This window comes from Chiloscyllium plagiosum, chromosome 23 (assembly GCF_004010195.1).
Source record: "Chiloscyllium plagiosum isolate BGI_BamShark_2017 chromosome 23, ASM401019v2, whole genome shotgun sequence".
NCBI classification, from domain to species: domain Eukaryota; kingdom Metazoa; phylum Chordata; class Chondrichthyes; order Orectolobiformes; family Hemiscylliidae; genus Chiloscyllium; species Chiloscyllium plagiosum.
Genome location: NC_057732.1, coordinates 55,119,595 through 55,141,125, shown reverse-complemented (window position 1 = coordinate 55,141,125; position 21,531 = coordinate 55,119,595). Strand labels below are relative to the sequence as shown.

The 21,531-nt window shown below is 41.9% G+C and overlaps 1 protein-coding gene across 7 annotated transcripts in view; it reads right to left on the bottom strand.

The window, feature by feature from the left end:
• The window catches only part of sema3d (sema domain, immunoglobulin domain (Ig), short basic domain, secreted, (semaphorin) 3D), a 354,002-nt gene that overhangs the window by 47,280 nt on the left and 285,191 nt on the right, over positions 1-21,531 (bottom strand). For 6 of the 7 annotated variants that reach the window (XM_043714212.1, XM_043714213.1, XM_043714209.1 and 3 more), the window contains 5 exons: positions 16,112-16,334; positions 9,880-9,968; positions 6,779-6,820; positions 6,501-6,658; positions 2,149-2,213 (listed from right to left, as the gene is read on the bottom strand). In XM_043714212.1, coding sequence (XP_043570147.1) covers positions 2,149-2,213; positions 6,501-6,658; positions 6,779-6,820; positions 9,880-9,968; positions 16,112-16,334 — 577 coding nt within the window. The remainder of the gene's footprint in view (positions 1-2,148; positions 2,214-6,500; positions 6,659-6,778; positions 6,821-9,879; positions 9,969-16,111; positions 16,335-21,531) is intronic. The other variant, XM_043714208.1, reaches the window with a different exon arrangement.

The following is a 21,531-nucleotide window of genomic DNA, read 5'->3' as shown; positions in this document are numbered from 1 at the left end:
GCAGTGTATCTCGTAGATGGTACGCACTGCTGTTACTGAGCATCAGTGATGAAGGGAGTGGATGCCTGTGGATGTGTGCCAATCAAGCTGGTTGCTTTGTGTCAAGCTTCTTGAGTGTTATGAGTATGAAACATACAGCACTGCTTCAGATTATCTCCATATCCTGGAGTGGGTCCATAATCTGATAGCCTGTATTTTAATGCCAAATCCCAGCCATCTATCGTCATGATTCCTGATCAAACGCTGCCTGAATTTTAGAATTCTCAGGCTTGATCTCATCGTCTCCTATTTCCAACTTCCTCCAGTACTATAAGCCTCAAGAACCTCTGCCCTCCTCCCATCCTGAACCCTTCTGCTTTTCTTGTTTTAATTACTCTACTATTAATGGCTGTGCCTTCTGCAATCTGGGTCCTAAAGTTCTTCAGTTCCCTCCCTAACCCTTTCCCCTGCACTACTTTAAGACACTCCATAAAATCTATATCTTTGACCAAGCACTTTTCATTGTCCCCAATATCTCCTTATATGGCTCAATGTCAACTCGGTAACACTTAGGATGTTTAATGATGTTGAGTGAGCAACAAACATAATTTATTGGCAACTAGGGAAGATGTGACCCTGAAATCCCCGAGAGACTTCACTGAACTTTGCAACGTCATTGGTCCTTTACATGTGGGAATTCTGAAGGAAGAGTCAAAAACTGAATAAAAACATCAGAAGTGTTCTTATGTTTTGTTAGATGTTTTATTCTGGAGTTAGAAGTAATTTGGACAATGACATCAATTTTGGCTGACTTATAACACAGTGGTCAGACCACACTCGCAAGGCTATGCACACCACACCACAAAAAAGGACTTAAATACAGAAAGCAGAGGAAACAAGACAGATCCCAAGTGTAATAAGGTTCAGCCATGAGGGAAGATTAGAGGATTTAGCCTCCTCCACCACTTGTGTCAATTTCCCACACTCTCTGTAATCTCCGTAGAAGTGGTTTCCTGGCCTTTGATTGGATTAAAAAGTGGCTTAGCAACAGAAAACAGATGGCTTCGATAATCAGGGAAGTGTTCTCACATGGGGCGATGCTGAGGAATCTCTCTGTGAATCCTCGACATGGGCCTGTGCTGTCCTCTGTCGAATTTCAGGAACACAACTCTGAGTGAATATCTAATTTTGAGCGTGTCTGCTTTATTCTATTGGTAACTTAAGTTGCCAGAAACATCTGAATAGAAGGTTCATTTAGTGGCATGTATTTTTTTTTATATATCCCCTGAATTCAATCACTGTCTCTTTTTTTCCCAAAACAGTGAGTGGCTCACTTTGAGGCAACTCCTGAGCTCACTGTGCAGTCAATAGGGGGGAGACTGGAAAGCTTAGAATTCAAATGGTCCTCCGTCTTCATACAGAAATGGCCACCATCAGCATGATCAGAGATTAGAAACTCATTAATGATTATGCTCTTCTGAAGCATCTCAGTATGTGTTAAAGGCACTACACAATGCAAGTGGGGGTTGGCAATGTTGAACACACACTCACAACCATCAGCAGTGGCAGGTCTGAACCCTAGCCCCCTCTGAACCTGGGTTACCACTCATTCTAACCAGCACCTGATGTTCCTCAAGGCTGTCGGAGTCAACACATACTTCATGTTTTATTCAATTCTAATTCTCTTTGAAAATGATAAGATTTCTTCAGCTCTTCCATTTGTCCAGTATTCTGTAATCTCAGAGCTGCAGACTTGGTTACATTCAGGAATCCAGGTATTTTCAAATTTTCGGAATCTTTGTAACATAATAAATGGTAAGTGCAGACAAGGGTTCCTGAGTTTATTCAAGATGTATATCTAACACTTAAAGCTAATTTGACCAAAATCTAAGCCAGATTTTCACTGACTCTCAATCCCCAATGTTTGATCATGTTGAACATACAGTATTTCTTACACTAAGGAACACAAAAGCTGCATGAAAACTTATAGTCTCTAAATTCGGAAGCACTTAATATTCCTCAGAATAATTAAACAATCTGTATTCATAAGTGAAATTCAAATAAAACTTCTAGTGCTGTGGCTTCAGATATAAAATATTATTGACTGCCTTCCTTCTAAACACTTTTACAAGACAATATCTGCAGTAAAAGATGTAGAAAAAAACTTACTCTCTTCCAGATCCCAACACTGGCTGATGGGGTCCCCATGTTTTACATCTTGACGTCTAGTCCGCCTGTACAAACATCATAAATGCCAATGAAATATTCATCACAGTAAAGCTTGCTTTGATCAGTTAACAAAGGGCAAAAAAAATCTCTGAAGCAAAATGTTTTTGCAGTTTGCAGTTGTGAAATTGCTCGCCATTACAATAAGGGCTGCTATTTTATTACACTTCCTTTACCAAGCGTGACTCCATCAGCACAGTGTGTCAAATTGCAGAGACTCATTAAGTCATTCCTCAGTGATTAATCATTATTTATCTATTGCTTTGTGTTCTAGCATGCAGAGGGGAATGATGAATGGAGCAGCTCTCTTACACATTGGCTTAAAACATTTTTTAACCACAAAGTCTGCTGTATAAGTAATTGGTTACATTAATCATACATCACTTAATAGCTACCACTCAATTTGCCTTGTCTGCTTTCCTACTCATTGTCACCTTGGTAATATTTTCCACTGTAGACCATGCACTTCACCTAAGTCTTTGGATAAATAAATAGATGTTTAAATCTGCTGCAATGACAGTGCCATTAATACTGCTCAGGTGAAATGGTTGTGAAAAATTGAAATGTGAAAGGGATTTTCCAGTACACTCTGAGACTGCCATCTGGTCATATCACACAGGTGGTTGTTAGCCCTCAGTTCACAATAACATTCACTCTCTCTTAAAGGTACAGCTCACACTTTCAGCTTCATAACACCCCTGACCACCACAATAGACGCCAACACCAACAGCCCCCGACCACCCCAATAGCCCCTGGCCTGACTACCATCCTGATCACCTAGTAATCACCCTCCCCCACTCTGTCCATCTTCACCCATCCTGTCCATCTCACCCACCCTGTCCATCTCACCTACCCTGTCCACCTTCACCCACCCTGTCCACCTTCACCCACCCTGTCCATCTCACCCGCCCTGTGCCCCTATCCATTTACCCATCCACATAGTGTTCCATTCACTAATAAACAAAGAGTGGACCATTACTGCACTTGCCATTGTCCAATAAGTGTAAGAGTTTGGGCATGCCTAGTCTTCCCCCAGCTCTGCTGGAGTTCCCTAAGGGACAGTGTACTTTGCATTGCTGTGACCCCTGGGTGGGATGGGGAGGATCTTGAAGGAAAGCTGTCACGGTGTTAGCTCAGGAGAATCTCGGCGTTTCAGCAATCCCATCATCATCACCACTGCTTGGGAGATTCAGGCTGCTTTCTGAAGCACCCATCCACATTCTCCAGTTCCTTTGACTTCTTGACACTAATTTTCCAACATCTATTCATTTCTTTTGCAAGGAGTTAGATTTTCTGATCCTATCAATTTCTAATTGGTATTACTGTCCCAACAATCCACTAGTAAACAGTGCTCAGTAATTCTCAGGAGCCCTCAAAGGACTTTGTTCAAATTTCATGTTAAGGTTCAGATGATGATCACACCAAAGCATCAAGGTTCAGCTGGCTAAAGGTAGAGATTTTTGTCACTGAGCCCAATGTGACTTTCCTCCTTTACACTGCAATATTCCAGACTAAAACTAGTATCAATAACCACAGCTTCAATGGAGAGCAGGTATACACTTAAACAAGACCATTACTCAATGCCAATATTCTGAACCAAGGCCTGTAACTGCTATAAGGCCATGAGCTCAGGCCTGTTTCTGAACAGTGCCTTTCACTGCAATCACTGAGTGCATGATGCTAAGACTAGTAGCTGTGACTGATATCTCTAAGAGGATGAATTGCTGTGGTATTTTCCCAGATGACCACTACTGGTATTTTATGGTATTTGCCATCTCTACACTGTGTGGTACTGGGTAAGGATTGTTTGATTAGTTTGCTGCTACCAATCCTTATTTGTCTTGGCCCTATTTTATGATTAAGACCATAATACCATAAGAAATAGGAGGCGAAGTAAAGCCATTCAGCCCATCGAGTCCACTCTACCATTCAATCATGGCTGATGGGCATTTCAATGCCACTTACCCGCACTCTCGGATATCCCTTAATTCCTTGTGAGATTAAGAATTTATCAATCTCTGCCTTGATTAGTGTTAAAGGATTTACAGAAGGTTTATTGTCTGACATGTGGTCAGGCATAATTATCAGGACTTTAGCGACCTGGATACATCTGCTCCCTCTTACAATTACAGAAGATCTCCTTCCTTGATCCACAGGCTTTGTGTGACATTACTAGAATGAGTTGAGCCTATATAACTTAACCCTTTCAGAACCCATTAACTTATACAACACTTCCTATCCTTATTTCTAAATCAGTCCATGGTCTCATCCCTTCTGTCTTTCTCCATAACTTCAAACATCTCTGCAATCTCCTGCGGTGACTGTAAACTCATAGTTCTGGTTTCCTGCACATCCCCTTATTTCTTTGTTTCATTATTTGCAGCCTTATCTTCAGCTGGATGGGTCTGAAGCTCTGCAGTTCCCTCACCTAAATCTTTCTGCTGCTATATGGCTCTCTCTTGCCTGTTCTAACACTTCCATCATCCTTCACTACACGACTGCTCCTACACACCTGAACCTCTCCTGCCTCCATTAGCTCAGTATAAAATGTTGTTTGATAATGCATTTTGGGCCAATTTGCTTCTTTAAAGGCTCTCTATTAATGCAAGTTGTTGTTGCAGTACTTGGATTATTTTTGGGCAATTGCTCCAAGTGGCTATAGTTGCAAATGGGCGTCCACCATCTAGCGAATGTTAATGGGAGGCCCTGGGTTTCCCTGAGCCATGGTGCAAAGCACTGGTGTGGTTGTTAGTCAGCTCCAGGCATGACCATACTTATCCCCACAGTCCCTGACAGCTCAGGCAATTAAACTGAATTAAACTCAATGGCATGTTCCACCCTGAGCTGGAAACACATTTGTGGAGAAAACAATTGGAGGCACTTTTTAGTTTGGCCGCATTATTGGCGACCTGACTGTCCTTTGCACTGATTTTAACAGAACAGAAGATCAATCCTGCTGCATAACAGGCATCTATTCTCAGCACGAGATCCCACTCATAGCCAAAGGAAAATTCATTATCTTTATTTTAAAATCACTGCAGTTAATATTAATATGCAAAATTAGGAATCACATGTCCTCAAATCAACAATTTGAAGCATGCATGCTGAGCTGAGGCCTCAAGTTGAACAGATTTGAAGGTGATCATTAAGTTGGTAAAGGATGTGTATCTGAAGGACTCACACATGTGGTTGCAGAATGATCACTCATTTCCAACATTGTACAGTATGTGTATTGCTAATTATTATTATTTCAATGAAGTTCAGGGAATGTGGGATGCATCATTTTTGATCTTCGCTCTCTGTTGAGGTATCCAATTTAATCACTGAGTGCTCTATTCACTCTCTGGATTCCTAGATTTCTCTCTCCTCATTGCACTCTAGAAACAAAAGTGAAATGCTGTAGGGCTGGATATCAGAAACAAGCACAGAGACTGCTGGAGTAACTGGAGTAACAACTGGTGACATGTTAACTGTAATTTTCCAGTGTTCTGTGTTTGCTGTCTAGAAATCTCTGTTCAGGGAGAGTATGCTTGCTTGAAAGAGTTAAATCTCAGGTGTGGTGCCTCACACAGTCTTTTTACAATCTGTGCATCGGTGAATCCCTTTCATTTCAGGCTATGCACCCCAGTCTTGGTACTAAACAATTGCTAGCAGCCAGAAAATAAGAGAGCCCAACTTTTGCGAAGGGCTGAACAATGTGGAGACAGTATGACTTTGCAGCCCAGAGTATATTAGACCGTTAACCAGCCCCATGAGCTTGCTCCACTGTTCAATACCATCATCTAACGTTTCTCATCTCCATTTCCCCGTCTTTTCCACATAACCCTTAATTCCATGACTGATTGAAAATCTATCTGTCTCAGCGTTAAATTACACAAGGTCTCTGCCCACCCCCTACATCCCCACAGCTCTCTGCAGCAAGGAGTTCCAAAGACTCAACTCCTCATCTCAATGTCAAATTGGCACCTCTTTACACATTGCAAAAAATGAGGTTGCAAAGTCAGAAACCAGAAGGACAGAGATTGAATGATTACCACAACAGAAAATGATCCCCTGATAAATCACTTCAAGAAAACTTGGAGCGAGATAAGAGCCGGGTTGCATGCTACACAAGTATAATATGATGGAATTTTTTGGTAAAGTAATTGAGTTATCTTTGGCCTTCTCTCAAGCAATGCAACTTTAAGAGAAAATGTAAACAGCCTCCAGCAATCAATAAATTCAAGAAATATGAAAGCAAAGGCTTCTGTTTCTTTGTAACTGTTACCAGCTGAATACAGCTGGCTACAACCCACCTTTTTGATGCTGGGGCATAACGGGAACATGAGCTGCCGTCCCAGGCACAGTAGGGGTCTCTGGCTAAACAGCATTCAGTACAAGCCTTGCCGTAGATGTCACATCGATGCAGCCAGAGCTGGACCAGACCATCACGTGAACCGACGTATAATTGCTGCTGTCATTAAAAAGTGAAACAAAAAAAAATCAACTGCTGTTTCCCAAGATTCCTGGTGTTACATTTTCCTCTGGATAGGAACAATCAACATAAATTAACATAAACACTTTGAAAGTTTACCTGTTTTGAAGATATCGCCATGTTTAAAATTGGAGAAGGAGCCTGAGAAAATAAGGAAGAAATTTCAGATGTTGCATATTTAAGTTCAGCCTGTTGCCAATTATAACAATAAAGGATCAAAGGTTTTCATTTGTATTTTGTCTGAATGACCCAGCAGCCAAAATCAGATGCTCAACACTGATGGCATTCCCACTGTATTCTGGACCTAAATACAGATGAAGATTGTTGGGTAGATTTCATGAATCAAGCTCCCCAGAACAGAATCTCACTGGATGGAAGGAGCGATCTAAAAACACTCACAGGTCTCAGTAGCTGACCAGGGGCAAAGCGTATTACAGAGATTTTATGGATAATAGTTTTTGTAGACTTATATTGGAAGGATTGGGGATAGCTAGATTTTCTTTTCAAGAGGTCAGCTAAAGGGCTTTGGAACTTTGTTTTTAAACAAGCCATTTCTTGGTAGTCATATGCGTTGTAATAACTGCAAGGTTTGTGAAGGTTTGTAGCTCAGGTTGAGGTTTAGGGTGTAGCTTTGCTCGCTGAGCTGTAGGTTTGATATCCAGACGTTTCATTACCTGGCTAGGTAACATCATCAGTGGCGACCTCCAAGTGAAGCGAAGCTGTTGTCTCCTGTTTTCTATTTATATGTTTGTCCGGGATGGGGTTCCTGGGGTTTGTGGTGATGTCATTTCCTGTTCGTTTTCTGAGGGGTTGATAGATGGTATCTAAGATCTATGTCTTTGATTATGGAGTTGTGGTTGGAGTGCCAGGCCTCTAGGAATTCTCTGGCATGCCTTTGCTTAGCCTGTCCCAGGATAGATGTGTTGTCATTTCGACCACCATTAGAGTGTTGGTGGGTTTGTGTGCTATTAGGATTCCGAGGGATCTTAGTAGTCTGGCTGTCATTTCTGAAACTTCTTTGATGTATGGTAAGGTGGTTAGGGTTTCTGGCTGTGTTTGGTCTGCTTGTCATGGTTTGTTCTTGAGGAATCTGCGGACTGTATTTTTTGAGTATCCGTTCTTCTTGAATACGTTGTATAGGTGGTTCTCCTCTGTTTTCCGAAGTTCGTCTGTGCTGCACTCACTGCAGAATCCCTGCTAGAAGAATGAAGCTGCCCATCTCAGTTCTCCTGTATCTGGAAAAGGACACTTAGTGTGGATCAAGGGTGATAAGCTGGAGGCGTGGTCCACAAAGTGTTTCTCAATATTTTCTTAATGACTGCATTTACAATAGTCACCAGTGATAACTGCATGTGTTCAATGATATCTGCCTTTAGTTGTCAAAAAGCCATCTATACTCCTGACTCCTTATTGTATTTACCTTCAAGAACAAAAACCTATTGGCTATTTGTGGTGCTTTTAAACTCTGCAGAAAAAAAAATCATGATCTTATTTTCCCTTTGTATATCTCTTATGTGGTTTTTAGGTTATTCAGAGGGATAAACATTTCTACTTTCATATTACAAACTCTGTACCTTAACCAGTTTTGAATGAGATGGAAAAGTTTCTTTTTCAAATAAATCAGCAAAGTTATATTTTTTAATAAAACTGGATGATGAATCTTTTTGTTTTAAGTTTAATGCAGAGAAAGCACATTATTGGCCAACATTGGGTAAGACAATTCCATTTGTGTAGTGACTCCTGGAATTGTGAGAGTGCAGAGCAACAGTGCCCCTCCCCCCACCACACCCACCCCCACCCCCCACCCCACACAGCCTCTACTGGTCAAGGAGAATGGAGTAGGATCTTTTCATTGCCAAACATACCCATGTATTTGTCACAATCCTTAAACCGTAACATTTTTATCAATACTGAATTAAATACAGATAGTCTTCATTTAGGATTGCCTCAATGCTTGAACATTTTTATTTGAAGGGCCAATTTCTTTGAGTTACATTTGCATTTCTGGTTTTATGTCATGCCATGCAAATCACAGCAACATTGCAGATTGACGTTTAGACCCAGTCAGGGCTGAGAAAACTCGGGGAGTACTTCAGGAGGAGATAGAGACACATTAAAGTCTGTGAATTTAGGAATGTGAATTTATAAGGTATTTCTGTTATATTCAGTGGTTTAATTTGCCTTGAAAGGTATTCCATCCAGTAACGTATAGTGCCGCACACGCAGGTTATAACATTTGAACTTGGGCATAGGTTTCTCTAAATGCAAAAATGTTCGAAGGAATCTAACACTGGCTTTAAGCTTTGATCCTGTTAGGGACCCATGCTTCAGTTCACTTATATTAACAATTGTTGGTAAATTACTGCATCATATGCAGACATTATCAAGTCTTTGAAATTGATACCAAGGAATTCCTAATTGGAAAAGTTCAATTTCTTTTCACTTGTGCCAGCTAATGTAAAGTCAGCCATACTTTCTGCTGTTACGTAAATTTCTTTTGTGAAGGCTTTTAGATTTTTCATCTATTGAGACTGCCTCCAACAAAAGCAACATACCAGCTCAAGAAAGATAATGGCAATGAGTGAGGGGCTTCTCCAATGTAAATCTGTCTTCCTGTATTACTGGATTACTGTTGTAGGCATCCTAATGTGGAGAGATACTGGAGCAACTGATTTTGGCAGCTGACTGCGTGACTCACAGTCAGAAACGAATTCTGCTTACCAGCCTGTATTGTGCTCTGGACTGAACCATTACATTTTTTAAACGCTGACAATTTAGAATGAAATGCTTCAATACTTGGAAAAGTTTATAAACACCCAACTGTCCCAAATAGTGATCTGTTAATCTGTTTTTAAAGGAGATTTCACAATGTAGATAGCCTATGCACAAAAAGACCATGGGTTTTACCATGGGTTTTAATGGCATTCCCCTTCAAAGTCTGGTGGAGAGCTATTTCCAAAGTTATACTGTCACCCTTCAATTGATTTTTTAAAATCTGCATAAAATCACTAGAATTCTCTATTGCATTTAATCTAAATAATTCCACTATGCATAAAAATTTATAACAAAGGCTGGTACTGATAATACAGAAAGTCTTCTCTACAGCGTGACCGTTGTGTTTTCATCCACAAAGATAGCAAGTATTATTAGAGCTTGAAAATACATGTTTTAAAGTTTGATTTTCAGAACTGTTTCGGTACCTTAAACACCTGAAGTTCCTCCAGAACAAGCTCTTCTGTAACCCAGTTTTCTTTTGTCACACTCACCACCTTTAAAATTGTTCCAATATCTGAGGGGAATATAGACATTAACATATATATTTTAAGAAAACAAAAAATATAATAGTAACCTTTCCCCTAGAAAATGAGGCAACGTGTAATCTGAAATTGCAGGAAAAGCTCAGCAGATCTGGCAGCATCTGTGCAGAGAAAGCAGGGTTAACGTTTTGGGTCCAGTAACCCTCTGCACAACTTCAGAATGGCAATCTGAAGAAAGGTCACTGGATCTGAAATGTTACGCTGCCAGAGCTACTGAGTTTTTCCAGCAATTTCTGTTTTTGTTTCTGATTTACAGCATCTGCGGTTCTTTTTTTTTCCCTCAATATACAATCTGCTTTGGTTAATAACTCTGACCTAATTCAGATAGCTGTGCTCCCTTCTAGCACTCTCACTGTCCAAGGGCATGACCCACCTAATCCTGGTCACTGTCACCTCTTCAGTGTAACTAGGGGTAGGAAATCAAGGCAGTTTAGCTCGTGACATTGACATTCTGAAAATAGAATGGGAATTATTTTAAAACCTCACACCAAGGCTGCAAGGCTGAGAGGCTCTTAGCTGGCATATCTGACAGTTATTTATTTCGACTGTAAACTAACGTTATTTCAAAGGCTAGTTAAAAACAAGACTGCACCTAGATTTATTATCCCAACTATAAATAACATAAGTCCTGCAATTAAAACCCATCCCTGTGCCACAGACACCCAGAGCAGGATCACAACGGACCAATAAGAGGCTCTGATCCAGCTCCCGACTCAAGGTTGTGACAGTACTGGCACTGGATATCTGCTTCTCTGTTTATTCCCTCCCTTGATGTACACAGTCCCCATCCTCGGTTAAACGTCCTTTCTCCCTGCTAATTACCTGGAGGAAGAACACCCTGCTGATTCAGGTGAATTATATGAACTGATCCAGACTTCTATAAACAGTTGCTACAGTCCATAAAGAAACTCATTGTGTGAACACTTTTAATGTTTCGATTATGTACTGGAGTGTATTTAGTTTCTGATCTTATCACTGGACAGCACAAGGCTTTGGGCAGGTTCTCTCCCTGAAACAAAGCAAACTCAGGATGCCAATAAGGAAGCAATTAAGACAGAGTTAAACAGTCTAATCCAAAGCTGGGGCCCTCAGATAAACTACGATCCAATAATTTTTCATAATAATTGAAACTGGGTAGAACAAGCCAATCTCTCAAGTGGAAAACCTATCCATCGCAGCAAAAATAGGAACACAAATCATAAAGAAACAGGTTGTGTTTCCAAGAATAAAACATCTAATCTCTATTTCAACCAATGCTTTTATGTTTCCCTTTATAAAAATTCTCACTCTAATTCAGCCGATTAATTTTGGATATCCCACTTTATGTTGAAACTGGAGAAATTCCAGCAATGATTCATCAGAATAAGACTACAGAACTGAGTTCTACAGAGAGGTTAAACTTAAGTCCTGCATCCCAGAGGTAAGGAGGTTAAACCTCAAGCTGCCTGATCTGCTTTTGGAAAGGCAAGAAGTCATAGTCAGCATGGCTTTGTGCATGAGAAATCATGTCTCACTAACTTAATTGAGTTATTTGAAGACGTTACAAAGTGGATTGATGAGGGCAGAGTGGTGGATGTGATCTATATGGACTTCACTAAGGCATTCAATAAGGTTTCCCATGGGAGGCTGGTTAGCAAGGTTAGATCACACAGAATACAGGGAGACCTAGTTATTTGGATACATAACTGGCTCAAAGGCAGAAGACAGAGGGTGGTGTTGGAGGGTTGTTTTTCAGACTGGAGAATTGAATGCAGTATTCCAAAAGTGGTCTAACTAATGTCATGTACAGCAGCAACATGATCTCCCAACTCCTGTACTCAAGACTCTGACCAATAAAGGAAAGCATATCAAACGCCTTCTTCACTATCCTATCTACCTGCAACTCCACTTTCAAGGAGCTATGAACCTGCACTCCAAGGTCTCTTTGTTCAGCAACACTCCCCAGGACCTTACCATTAAGTGTATAAGTCCTGCTAAGATTTGTCTTTTCAAAATGTCAGCACCTCGCATTTATCTGAATTAAACTCCATCTGCCATTCCTTGGCCCATTGGCTCACCTGGTACAGATTCTGTTGTAATCTGAGGTACCCTTCTTGGCAGTCCACTATACCTCCAATTTTATTGTCATCTGCAAACTTAGTAACTATGCCTTCTAAATTCATCCAAATCATTTATATAAATGACCCAGCACTGATCCTCGTGGTACATCATTGGTCACAGACCTCCAGTCTGAAAAACAACCCTCCAACACCACCCTCTGTCTTCTGCCTTTGAGCCAGTTATGTATCCAAATAACTAGGTCTCCCTGTATTCTGTGTGATCTAACCTTGCTATAGGAAGGATGTTGTGAAACTTGAAAGGGTTCAGAAAATGTTTACAAGGGTTGCCAGGGTTGGAGAGACGGGAGAGGCTGAACAGGCTGGGGCTGTTTTCCCTGGAGCATTGGAGGCTGAGGGGTAACCTTCAGGATTAACAGGTTAAATAGGATCTATAGGATAAATAGACAAAGTCTTTTCCTTGAGGTGGGGAGTCTAGAATGAGGGCATAGGTTTAGGGTGAGAGGGGAAAGTTATAAATGGGATCTAAGGGGCAATGTTTTCACACAGAGGGTGGTATTTGTCTGGAATGAGCTGCCAGAGGAAATGGTGGAGGCTGATACAATTACAACATTTCAAAGGTATCTGGATGGATACATGGACAGGAAGAATTTAGAGGGACATGGGCCATGTGTTGGCAAATGGGACTAGATATATATCGGATATCTGGCCAGCAGGGACGAGTTGGACCGAAGGGTCTGTTTCTGTGTTGTATATCGCTATGACTCTACATCCCCTGATAATCTTTCATCCCTTTATAATCAAGATTCTATCTACCTCTTTCTTAAAAATATTTAAGATTCTGCATCCACTGCCTTTTGAGGAATGGAATTTCAAAGACTCTCAGCCCTCAGACAGAAGAAAACATTTCCTCATCTCAGTATTAAATATTTAAATATGTTTAAGCAGTTCGGGAATCCCCTAGGAGAGAAAACATCCTTTTCACATCCACATGGTCAAATCTCTTCAGGATCTTATATGTTTTAATTAAATCAGCCCAGGAAGTACAGACCTAGCCTATCTAGCCTTTCCTCACATGGTATCCCAGGTATTCATCTCGTTGACATGAAGCCTTGATCTTAGACGTATGCCTAAAACAAGTTTCAAACAGCAATGCACTGAGGCTCTCCCAGCTTCTCACACTCCTCCAGCTCTCTAACTCCTTAATCACTCTCACACCTTTCTCATTGTTCATCATTTTAGTGACTGGATTGGTGGGGAGCATTTGGACCCCAATGTTGGGGGTAAAAGGCAGTCCTGCACCTGTCACCAGTCTGCCCTTGCCTTCCACGAGGTAGCTTCCAGTGGGTCACCCTTCCCCTCATGATTCCAGCCTGGGGAACGCCTGCCCCAGTGGAAGCCAAGCAGAAAGTCCAATGTCTAACCTCAACTCTGAGGAGCCCTCAGCAGCCTGCAGAGAATTCATTAATGGGGCCAACGTTAGTAAGGCCATTCAATTGGAGAGGATCCCCTTCAGCAGGAGAATTGACAGAAGGGCTCAAGGACGTTTGTCCAGCAGCTCCCTCTATTGTGCTGCAGTCTGCATCCAAGAGACCATTTTGAGTGAGGCAATGGTCTTCACAAGAGGCAAAGAGATACCAATGGCAGGTGTATACCAACACTAACACAAAATGGCCCCAGGCAGTGGGATTCAATCCCCTATATCTGCTTGTTTATGATGGTCTATCAAATCATGTCATTACTAAATATCATTTCTTTTTTTTAATACATGGGATGTGGCATTGCTGGCCAGCATTTATTGCCCATCCCTAATTGCCCAGAGGGCAGTTAAGAGTCAGCGACATTTGATTTTCCCCAACAATTAGCAATAATTTCATGGTATCATAAGACTCTTACTTCCAGAGTTTTACTGAATTCAAACTCCACCATCCTGACTTTCTGGATTTATAGTCTCGGGATATTAGCATTGGACCATCACCTCCTAGTCTATTTACCTGGTTGTTCTGTATGAAGTTCTGCCTGTGCTCTTATCCTGATTACATCACTATTCCCATTACCCTCTCTGTTTGAACAGTGTCCTGTGCATTGCTGAGGGAATGCAGCATTGTCAGCTGAGGTCCTGTCTACCTTTCCATTTCAGTTAAGAAGACACTCAGCGCTAATTCAAGCATAATACACATCTTCCAACCTGCTTCTTAATGAACACCAATAAAATCGCGTTGTGTTTGCCTATCAAAAAACAGTGGCTCCTTTTACTGGAGACGGAGCAGTTTGGAATGTTACACAAATGCACAATTCTTCCTTTACTAAATCAATTGATATTTCAGACTGAAACTTCTTAACATAGTTTAAATCAATTCTACTTTGTCTTTCACAGGGATAAGATATTTGCATAAGCCCATTCTCATCCATTCTATAATTAAACAATGATCCTTCTGGAAGGATTCCCTCCTGAAATTAGATTTGATTCTTGGAATGACCTAAATCATATTCTTCGTTCAGTTGGCGAGCTTCAGTTCAATATGAACCAGTTCTGAAGAGCTAGCTCAACATGCTTTACATTAAAGCTTATGCAATTCTCTTTGGCACTGAGCACTAGCTCACTCTTAGGTTCAGAGAGGGGCTTTTATGAGTTGACAACAGAAAGAAAGAGAAAGGAAACCTTCGATTTACGTAGCACTTTTCATGGTCCCTGGCCTTGCCAAACTGTCATCCAGGCAGTGTAAGAACTCTGAGGCACAGTCATTAATGTGGGCAGCACAGCAGCCAGAGAGCGTCCAGCCTGCTCTCACCGACAGACAGATAGACTGCAGTGTGACAATGATTCTGGGAAATACATAGCCAGGCCACTAGGGCCAAGTCCCCTCCATTTCCTTCAATTGTTCCTGAGGATTTTCTATAACCAGCAGGTGGCTTAGTTTATCATACGTCAATATCAAAGGAAAGGGCAACATTCTGAAAGTTTGAATTTCACACACGGAGATGAAGGGAGAAAAAGAGAAAGAGATAAACAGAGAGAAGAAAAGGAAAAGATGAAATGAAAAGGAAGGAAGAATAGATTGAGAAAGAGCTCCATCTACAGGACAAAAAGAGCAAGTGAATGTGCACAGTTCACACGTATAAGGGTCTGGATTTGGAACACTGTGAGCAGTTTTAGGCCCCGTGTCTGAGGAAGGATATGCTCGTGTTGTAGGGAGGTCCTGAGGAGGTTTATGAGAATGATCCTGGGGATGAAGGGCTCGTCATATGAGGAGTGGTTGAAGACTCTGGGTCTGTACTCGATGGAATTTTGAAGGATGAGGGGCGATCAGACAAAAACGTGTAGAATACTGAGAGGCCTGAATAGAGAGGACATGGAGAAGATGCTTCCACTGGTAAGAGAGACTCAGACATGAGGTCACAGACTCACAGTGAAGGGACAATCCTTTATAACTGAGGAATTTCTTCAGCCAGAAGGTGATGACTCTGTGGAACTCATTGCCAGAGAAGGCTGTGGAGGCCAACTCATTTAAAACAGAGATAGATAGGTTCTTGATTAGGAAGGGGATTAGGGGTTACAGGGAAAAGGCAGGAGAATGGTTGTAAAACATGTTAGCCATGATCAAATGGAGGAGCAGGCTTGATGGGCCGAATGAACTGCTCCTATCTCTTACGATCTTCTGGTTATATATTTCAATTTCTTTAACTTAAAATACTGTGATCAATGTACACAATCCAAATATGTTATCAGCCCACATGGCATCATTGGAGGATGGCTGGTGTAGGGGAAGAATACAAAATATATGATTAAATCACGAGAACCTCAGGTCCCTTTTTCAAATAGTTTAACAAAGAACAATGGGTGGATTTTGAATGCACCAGCAGTTTTTATTCATTCACAGGATGTGGACAATGTTGGCTACTACCAGTATGTATTGGTATGGGTCTGGAGTCACATGTAGGCCAGACCAGGTGAGGATGGCAGATTCCTTTCCCGAAAGGGCATTAGCTTTTGGACATTTGGGGGAAGACAGATCCAGTAAAGACATTTTCAGTCAGTCAGTAGAACTTTCAGTTACCTGTCCCAAGAAACATGACATCGTACTGTCCATCCTCAGCGACCACATGATCCACCACAATCTGTGTCAGTCGGTAATCAACATTGATCCTGGTAAACACTGGCCGTGCAGTCATCGGATACACAGACTTGTACATCACTGGATGGTACCTAATGAAGCTGATCACTTCATCTGGGAAATCTTTTGTAGACTTTATCAAGGGATCATATGTTTCACTGGGACACTGTGGGGAGAAAAGATTTTTAAAAATAAAACATGAGATTTTTCAAAAAACATTTCATACAAAGTAAATGACAAAAATAAATATAGATTCAACATCAGATCTGTCAGCCCCACCAGGCAGTTTGTCTTTTGGTGAAAGTACAATTTTCTCGTGTTCCCTGTACTCAGTCACATGGGCTCTGCAACTCCCACAACCCCTTCCCCCTTCGTTAAATTACATAAATATTTCAGCACATCGAGTCATTCAGCTGATCTGCTGGATGTCAGTATTTAGATCATGTTTACAGCCTCCGCTCAGCCTATTTGCTTATTGTTTATTCCTAGCTGGTTTCTGAAACTAGTTAGCTCCCCCCTGAATAGTTCAAGAGATAGCTAGGTCCACATTCTGACCATTCCATGGGCAAAGGTTTGTCGAGAATTGGACAGAACAATAATTACCACATTTTTACAACCAATTCCTCTTGCTGCAACCACTTCAGAATCTCTCCCTTTCATTGTTTTGGAATGTTGCTCCTCAGCTACTGTTTCATGTGTAACACTTTCTCTGTAAGGCATGGTTTGTGGAGAGAAAGCCATGTAAAGAAATTCAAAATTTTTCATGTGAAAAATAAGGTATAAAACACAAACAAGTCCAATTTTAGAATCAAATTCAGGATTATTGAACATTCATCCGAGTGCTGTAGACTGCAAGTGCAGTGACATTGCCACAACATTGCCATCCTCCAAAATTTACCTCTTCCTCTTCAATCTACTGCTGTATTTGCATAGGCCAATGGCCTAATGATAGGCATTATCACTGTGTTGTCACAAGAACAAAAGAGATGTCCAGCACAGGAACAGGCCCTTCGGCCCTCCAAGCCTGTGCTTATCATCATGCCCTAACTAAACAAAAACGCAAACCTTCTGCCCTTATTCAGTCCGTATCCCGCTATTCCCTCCCTATTCATGTAACCATCCAGATGCCTCTTAAATGTCCCCAACGTACCTGCTTCCACCACCCCTTCTGGCAGTGCGTTCTAGGCTCCTCCCACTCTCTGTGTGAAAACCATCCCTCGCACATCTCTTTAATTTTCCTCCTCTCACTTGGAACCTATGCCTCCTGTAACTGAAACCTCAACCCTGGGAAAAAGCCTCTGACTATCTATGCCTCTCATAATTTTGTAAACCTCTTTTGTAGTCCTAGGATGAAATCTTCACACTGAGAATGGCTTCCATTGTGTTATAGACCTGCTAAATGGGATTGATTCAAAACAGATTGAAAATCTCACAACTACCTCGCCCTGCAAACCCCTAGTATCATCAGAATTGTGTCTGGCCACAATCTGTAATCTCATGGCCTCACTCCACCATTACAGTCAATCCAGGGAAACAATCCTCAGTGAAATAAGGGACTGACTTACACATCCCTTCACAATCTTGATCACTATTGACTGTGTTTCAGTAGATGATGCTGACCTAGAAATTGAAACTACAGCATTTCCCTGAAAAACAAGAGGCTTTCCACAATGGAGACACCCTCTGCAAAATAAATCTCAACTGAATGACTGATGTTTCTAACCGCTCCTCAATAGAAACTCAGAATTGTAGAATTCCAAAGACACAACCTTCCAAACCCAAGTGCTGTCACTCCCTCTAGTGTCCAAACAGATCAGTCTTTCACAAAATTCTCATCCTCTGCTGTTCTCAAGTACAAAATTATTTGGCAAAGAAACAAAGAGGGGTTCTTCCTCCCCAAGGGCTCATTTTTATTTTTCATCATTTGGAAATTAATTACACCCCCACACCGTGTGCCAATTTATCATGCATTTCATTACTTGGGGATTTTTCTTGATTTTTACAAGAAGGTCTCTGTTTTGAAGATTACAGAATTAATATCCATAAGTCTGCTGCTTCCAGAAATATATTTTTCAAAAGCTATGTTTCTCGATTTCCCTCTAATTACAATTACTGCTCCACTGAATGCTGATTGGGTGGGCAAAATTCATCACATAATAGCTGCCTAATGGTGTACTATCCAATCAGGAGGATTTTAAAATAAAATTCACCCATTACTTGTAATCTTCATCTAATTATGTGCTATGATTTTTTTGCTGACTGACAGAGGTTTCTAATCCATTTGACCCTCGATTCTAACAAGTGACTGCTAACAAGTAACTTGATCAGACTGAACGAGTTCTAATGGGAAATCTGCTCAAATTTGTCTGTGGCAGGTGGTGAAAGAACCAACAATAGGGAAAAAAAACCTCGTTGACCTCATCCTCACCAATCCACCAGTTATAGATGTATCAGGCTGTGGGAGGATTGAAACAGTGACCACTGCAAGATACCTTTGGAGATGAAGGGCTTTCCTGATGCAACGTTGATTTTCCTGCTCCTCGGATGCTGCCTGACCTGCTGTGCTTTTCCAGCACCACACTCTTGACTTCTGGAGATGACATCCAGGACCTACATGGAGCCTGCCCGCTGCTGTGTTGTGTGGCTCTTCCATCTGCTAAACCTGCATTGACTCAGAACAGATTCAGCAGCCCAAAGTCTGAGTGTCCCTGAGACACTGTGAGGACCATCAGCAGCAGAAGAATGGTATTCAACCAGAATCTGTACCTTAGGGCCCAGCCAGCCAGCTCCGTGTGATTCACATGGCCATACTTTCAGCTGCTGCCTCATGCTCCATTTATGGAGCAAGTGGTCACATTTTCCCCAACCCATCCTTAACGGATTCAGCATTACCCAGACTTTCTGCGGAAGATTGGACCTCCACTTTCTCCACTTGGGTCGTTGCCATGTTGTGGTGAGTGATGTTTAGAAGTGTATGACTGAAAGCTGGGGCTGCTGTCAGTTTGTACATTGTACCATATGGACTAGAGGATTGCAAACAAATGGATGTGATTTTGAAGGTTTTGAGGCAATGAAATGTTTTGTTAGCTATCAGTCAATTCTGCTGTTTGAGGAGAATGTTTTCCTGCAGACTCATACATTAGACCCTAAGATATAGGAACAGAATTAGGCCATTCAGCCCATCCAGTTTGCTCTGCCATTCAATCATGGCTGATATGTTTCTCAGCCCCATTCCCCTGCCTTCTCCCTGTAACCCTTGATCCCCTTATCAATCAATAATCCACCAATCTCTTACTTAAATACACTCAGTGATGTGGCTGCCACATCAATGATTTCCACAGATTCCCCACCCTCTGGCTGAGGCAATTCCTCCACATCTCAGTTCTAAAGGGTCATCTCTTCACTCTGAGGGTGAGCCCTCGGGTCCTAGTCTCTCCTACTAGTGGAAATGTCTTCTCCACGTCCACTCTATCCAGGCCTCTGGAGATCCCACTCTCATCCTTCTAAACTCTATCGAGTACAGATCCAGAATCATCATCCACTCTTCATATGACAAGCCTTTCATCGCTGGGGTCATTCTTGTAAACCTCCTCTGAACCTCCTCCAACATCAGCTCATCATTGCTTAGGTGCAGGATCCCAACCTGTTTACAATATTTCAAAGGAGAAAGTGAGGTCGGCAGATGCTGGAGATCAGAGCTGAAAATGTGTTGCTGGAAAAGCACAGCAGGTCAGGCAGCATCCAAGGAACAGGAGAATCGACGCTTCGGGCATAAGCCCTTCTTCAGGAATGAGGAAAGTGTGTCCAGCAGGCTAAGATAAAAGGTAGGGAGGAGGGATTTGGGGGAGGGGCGTTGGAAATGCGATAGGTGGAGGGAGGTCAAGGTGAGGGTGATAGGCCGGAGTGGGGTGGGGGCGGAGAGGTCAGGAAGAAGATTGCAGGTTAGGAAGGCGGTGCTGAGTTCGAGGGATTTGAGCATTTCCAACGCCCCTCCCCCAAGTCCCTCCTCCCTACCTTTTATCTTAGCCTGCTGGACACACTTTCCTCATTCCTGAAGAAGGGCTTATGCCTGAAACGTCGATTCTCCTGTTCCTTGGATGCTGCCTGACCTGCTGCGCTTTTCCAGCAACACATTTTCAGCTACATTTCAAATGCAGTCTGACCACAGTTTTGATCAGCTTCGGCAGTACATCCCTGCTCTTGTATTCTCACCTCTTGAAATGAATGCTAACATTGCATTTGCCTTCCTAAATACCATTGATTCTACATATTAACCTGAAAAGAATCCTGAACTAGGAATCCTAAATCCCTTTGCGCCTCAGATTCCGAAGCCTTTCCTTGTTTAGAAAATACGCCCTATTCTTCTAACCAAAGTGCATAAACTCACATTTCCATGCTGAATTCCATCTGTTGCTTCTGTGCCCACTCTCCTAACCTGTCAAAATCCTTCTGCAGCCTCCCCCATCCTCAATACTACTTGGCCTATCACCTGTCTATATGTCATCGCCAAACATAGCAACAATGCCCTCACAGCTACTTTGTCCAGATTTTTAATGTATAATGTCATATAGTTATACAGTCATAGAGATGTACAACACAGAAACAGACCCTTCAGTCCAACTCATCCATGCCGACCAGATATCCCAACTTAATGTAGTCCCATTTGCCAGTACCTGGTCCATATCCCTCCAAACCCTTCCTATTCATATTCCCATCCAGATACATTTGAAATGTTGCAATTGTACCAGCCTCCACCACATCCTCTGGCAGCTCATTCCATACACGTACCACTCTCTGCATGAAAACATTGCCCCTTAAGTCCTTTTTATATCTTTCCCCTCTCACCCTGAGCCTACGCCCTCTAGTTCTGCACTCCCCCACCCCAGGGAAAAGTCTTTGCCTGTTTATCCTATCCATGCCCTTCATGATTTGAAAACACTCCATGAGGTCATTCCTCAGTCTTCAGGAAAACAGCCTCAGCCTGTTCAGCCTCTCCCTGTAGCTCAAATCCTCCAACCCTGGCAACATCCTTGTACACCTTTTCTGAACCCTTTCAAGTTTCACAACATCCTTCCAATAGGAAGGAGAGCAGAATTGCACACAGTATTCCAACAGTGGCCAAACCAATGTCCTGTACAGCCGCAACATGACCTCCCAACTCCTGTACTCAATACTCTGACCAATAAAGGAAAGCATACCAAACACATTCTTCACTATCCTATCTACCTGTGACTCCACTTTCAAGGAGCTATGAACCTTTTTTTTAATTTCAAAAATATACTTTATTCATAAAATACTTTGATGATCTGTACAACTGGACATGCCATACATATGTAAACATTCCATTTGTTTGCATACCGAAA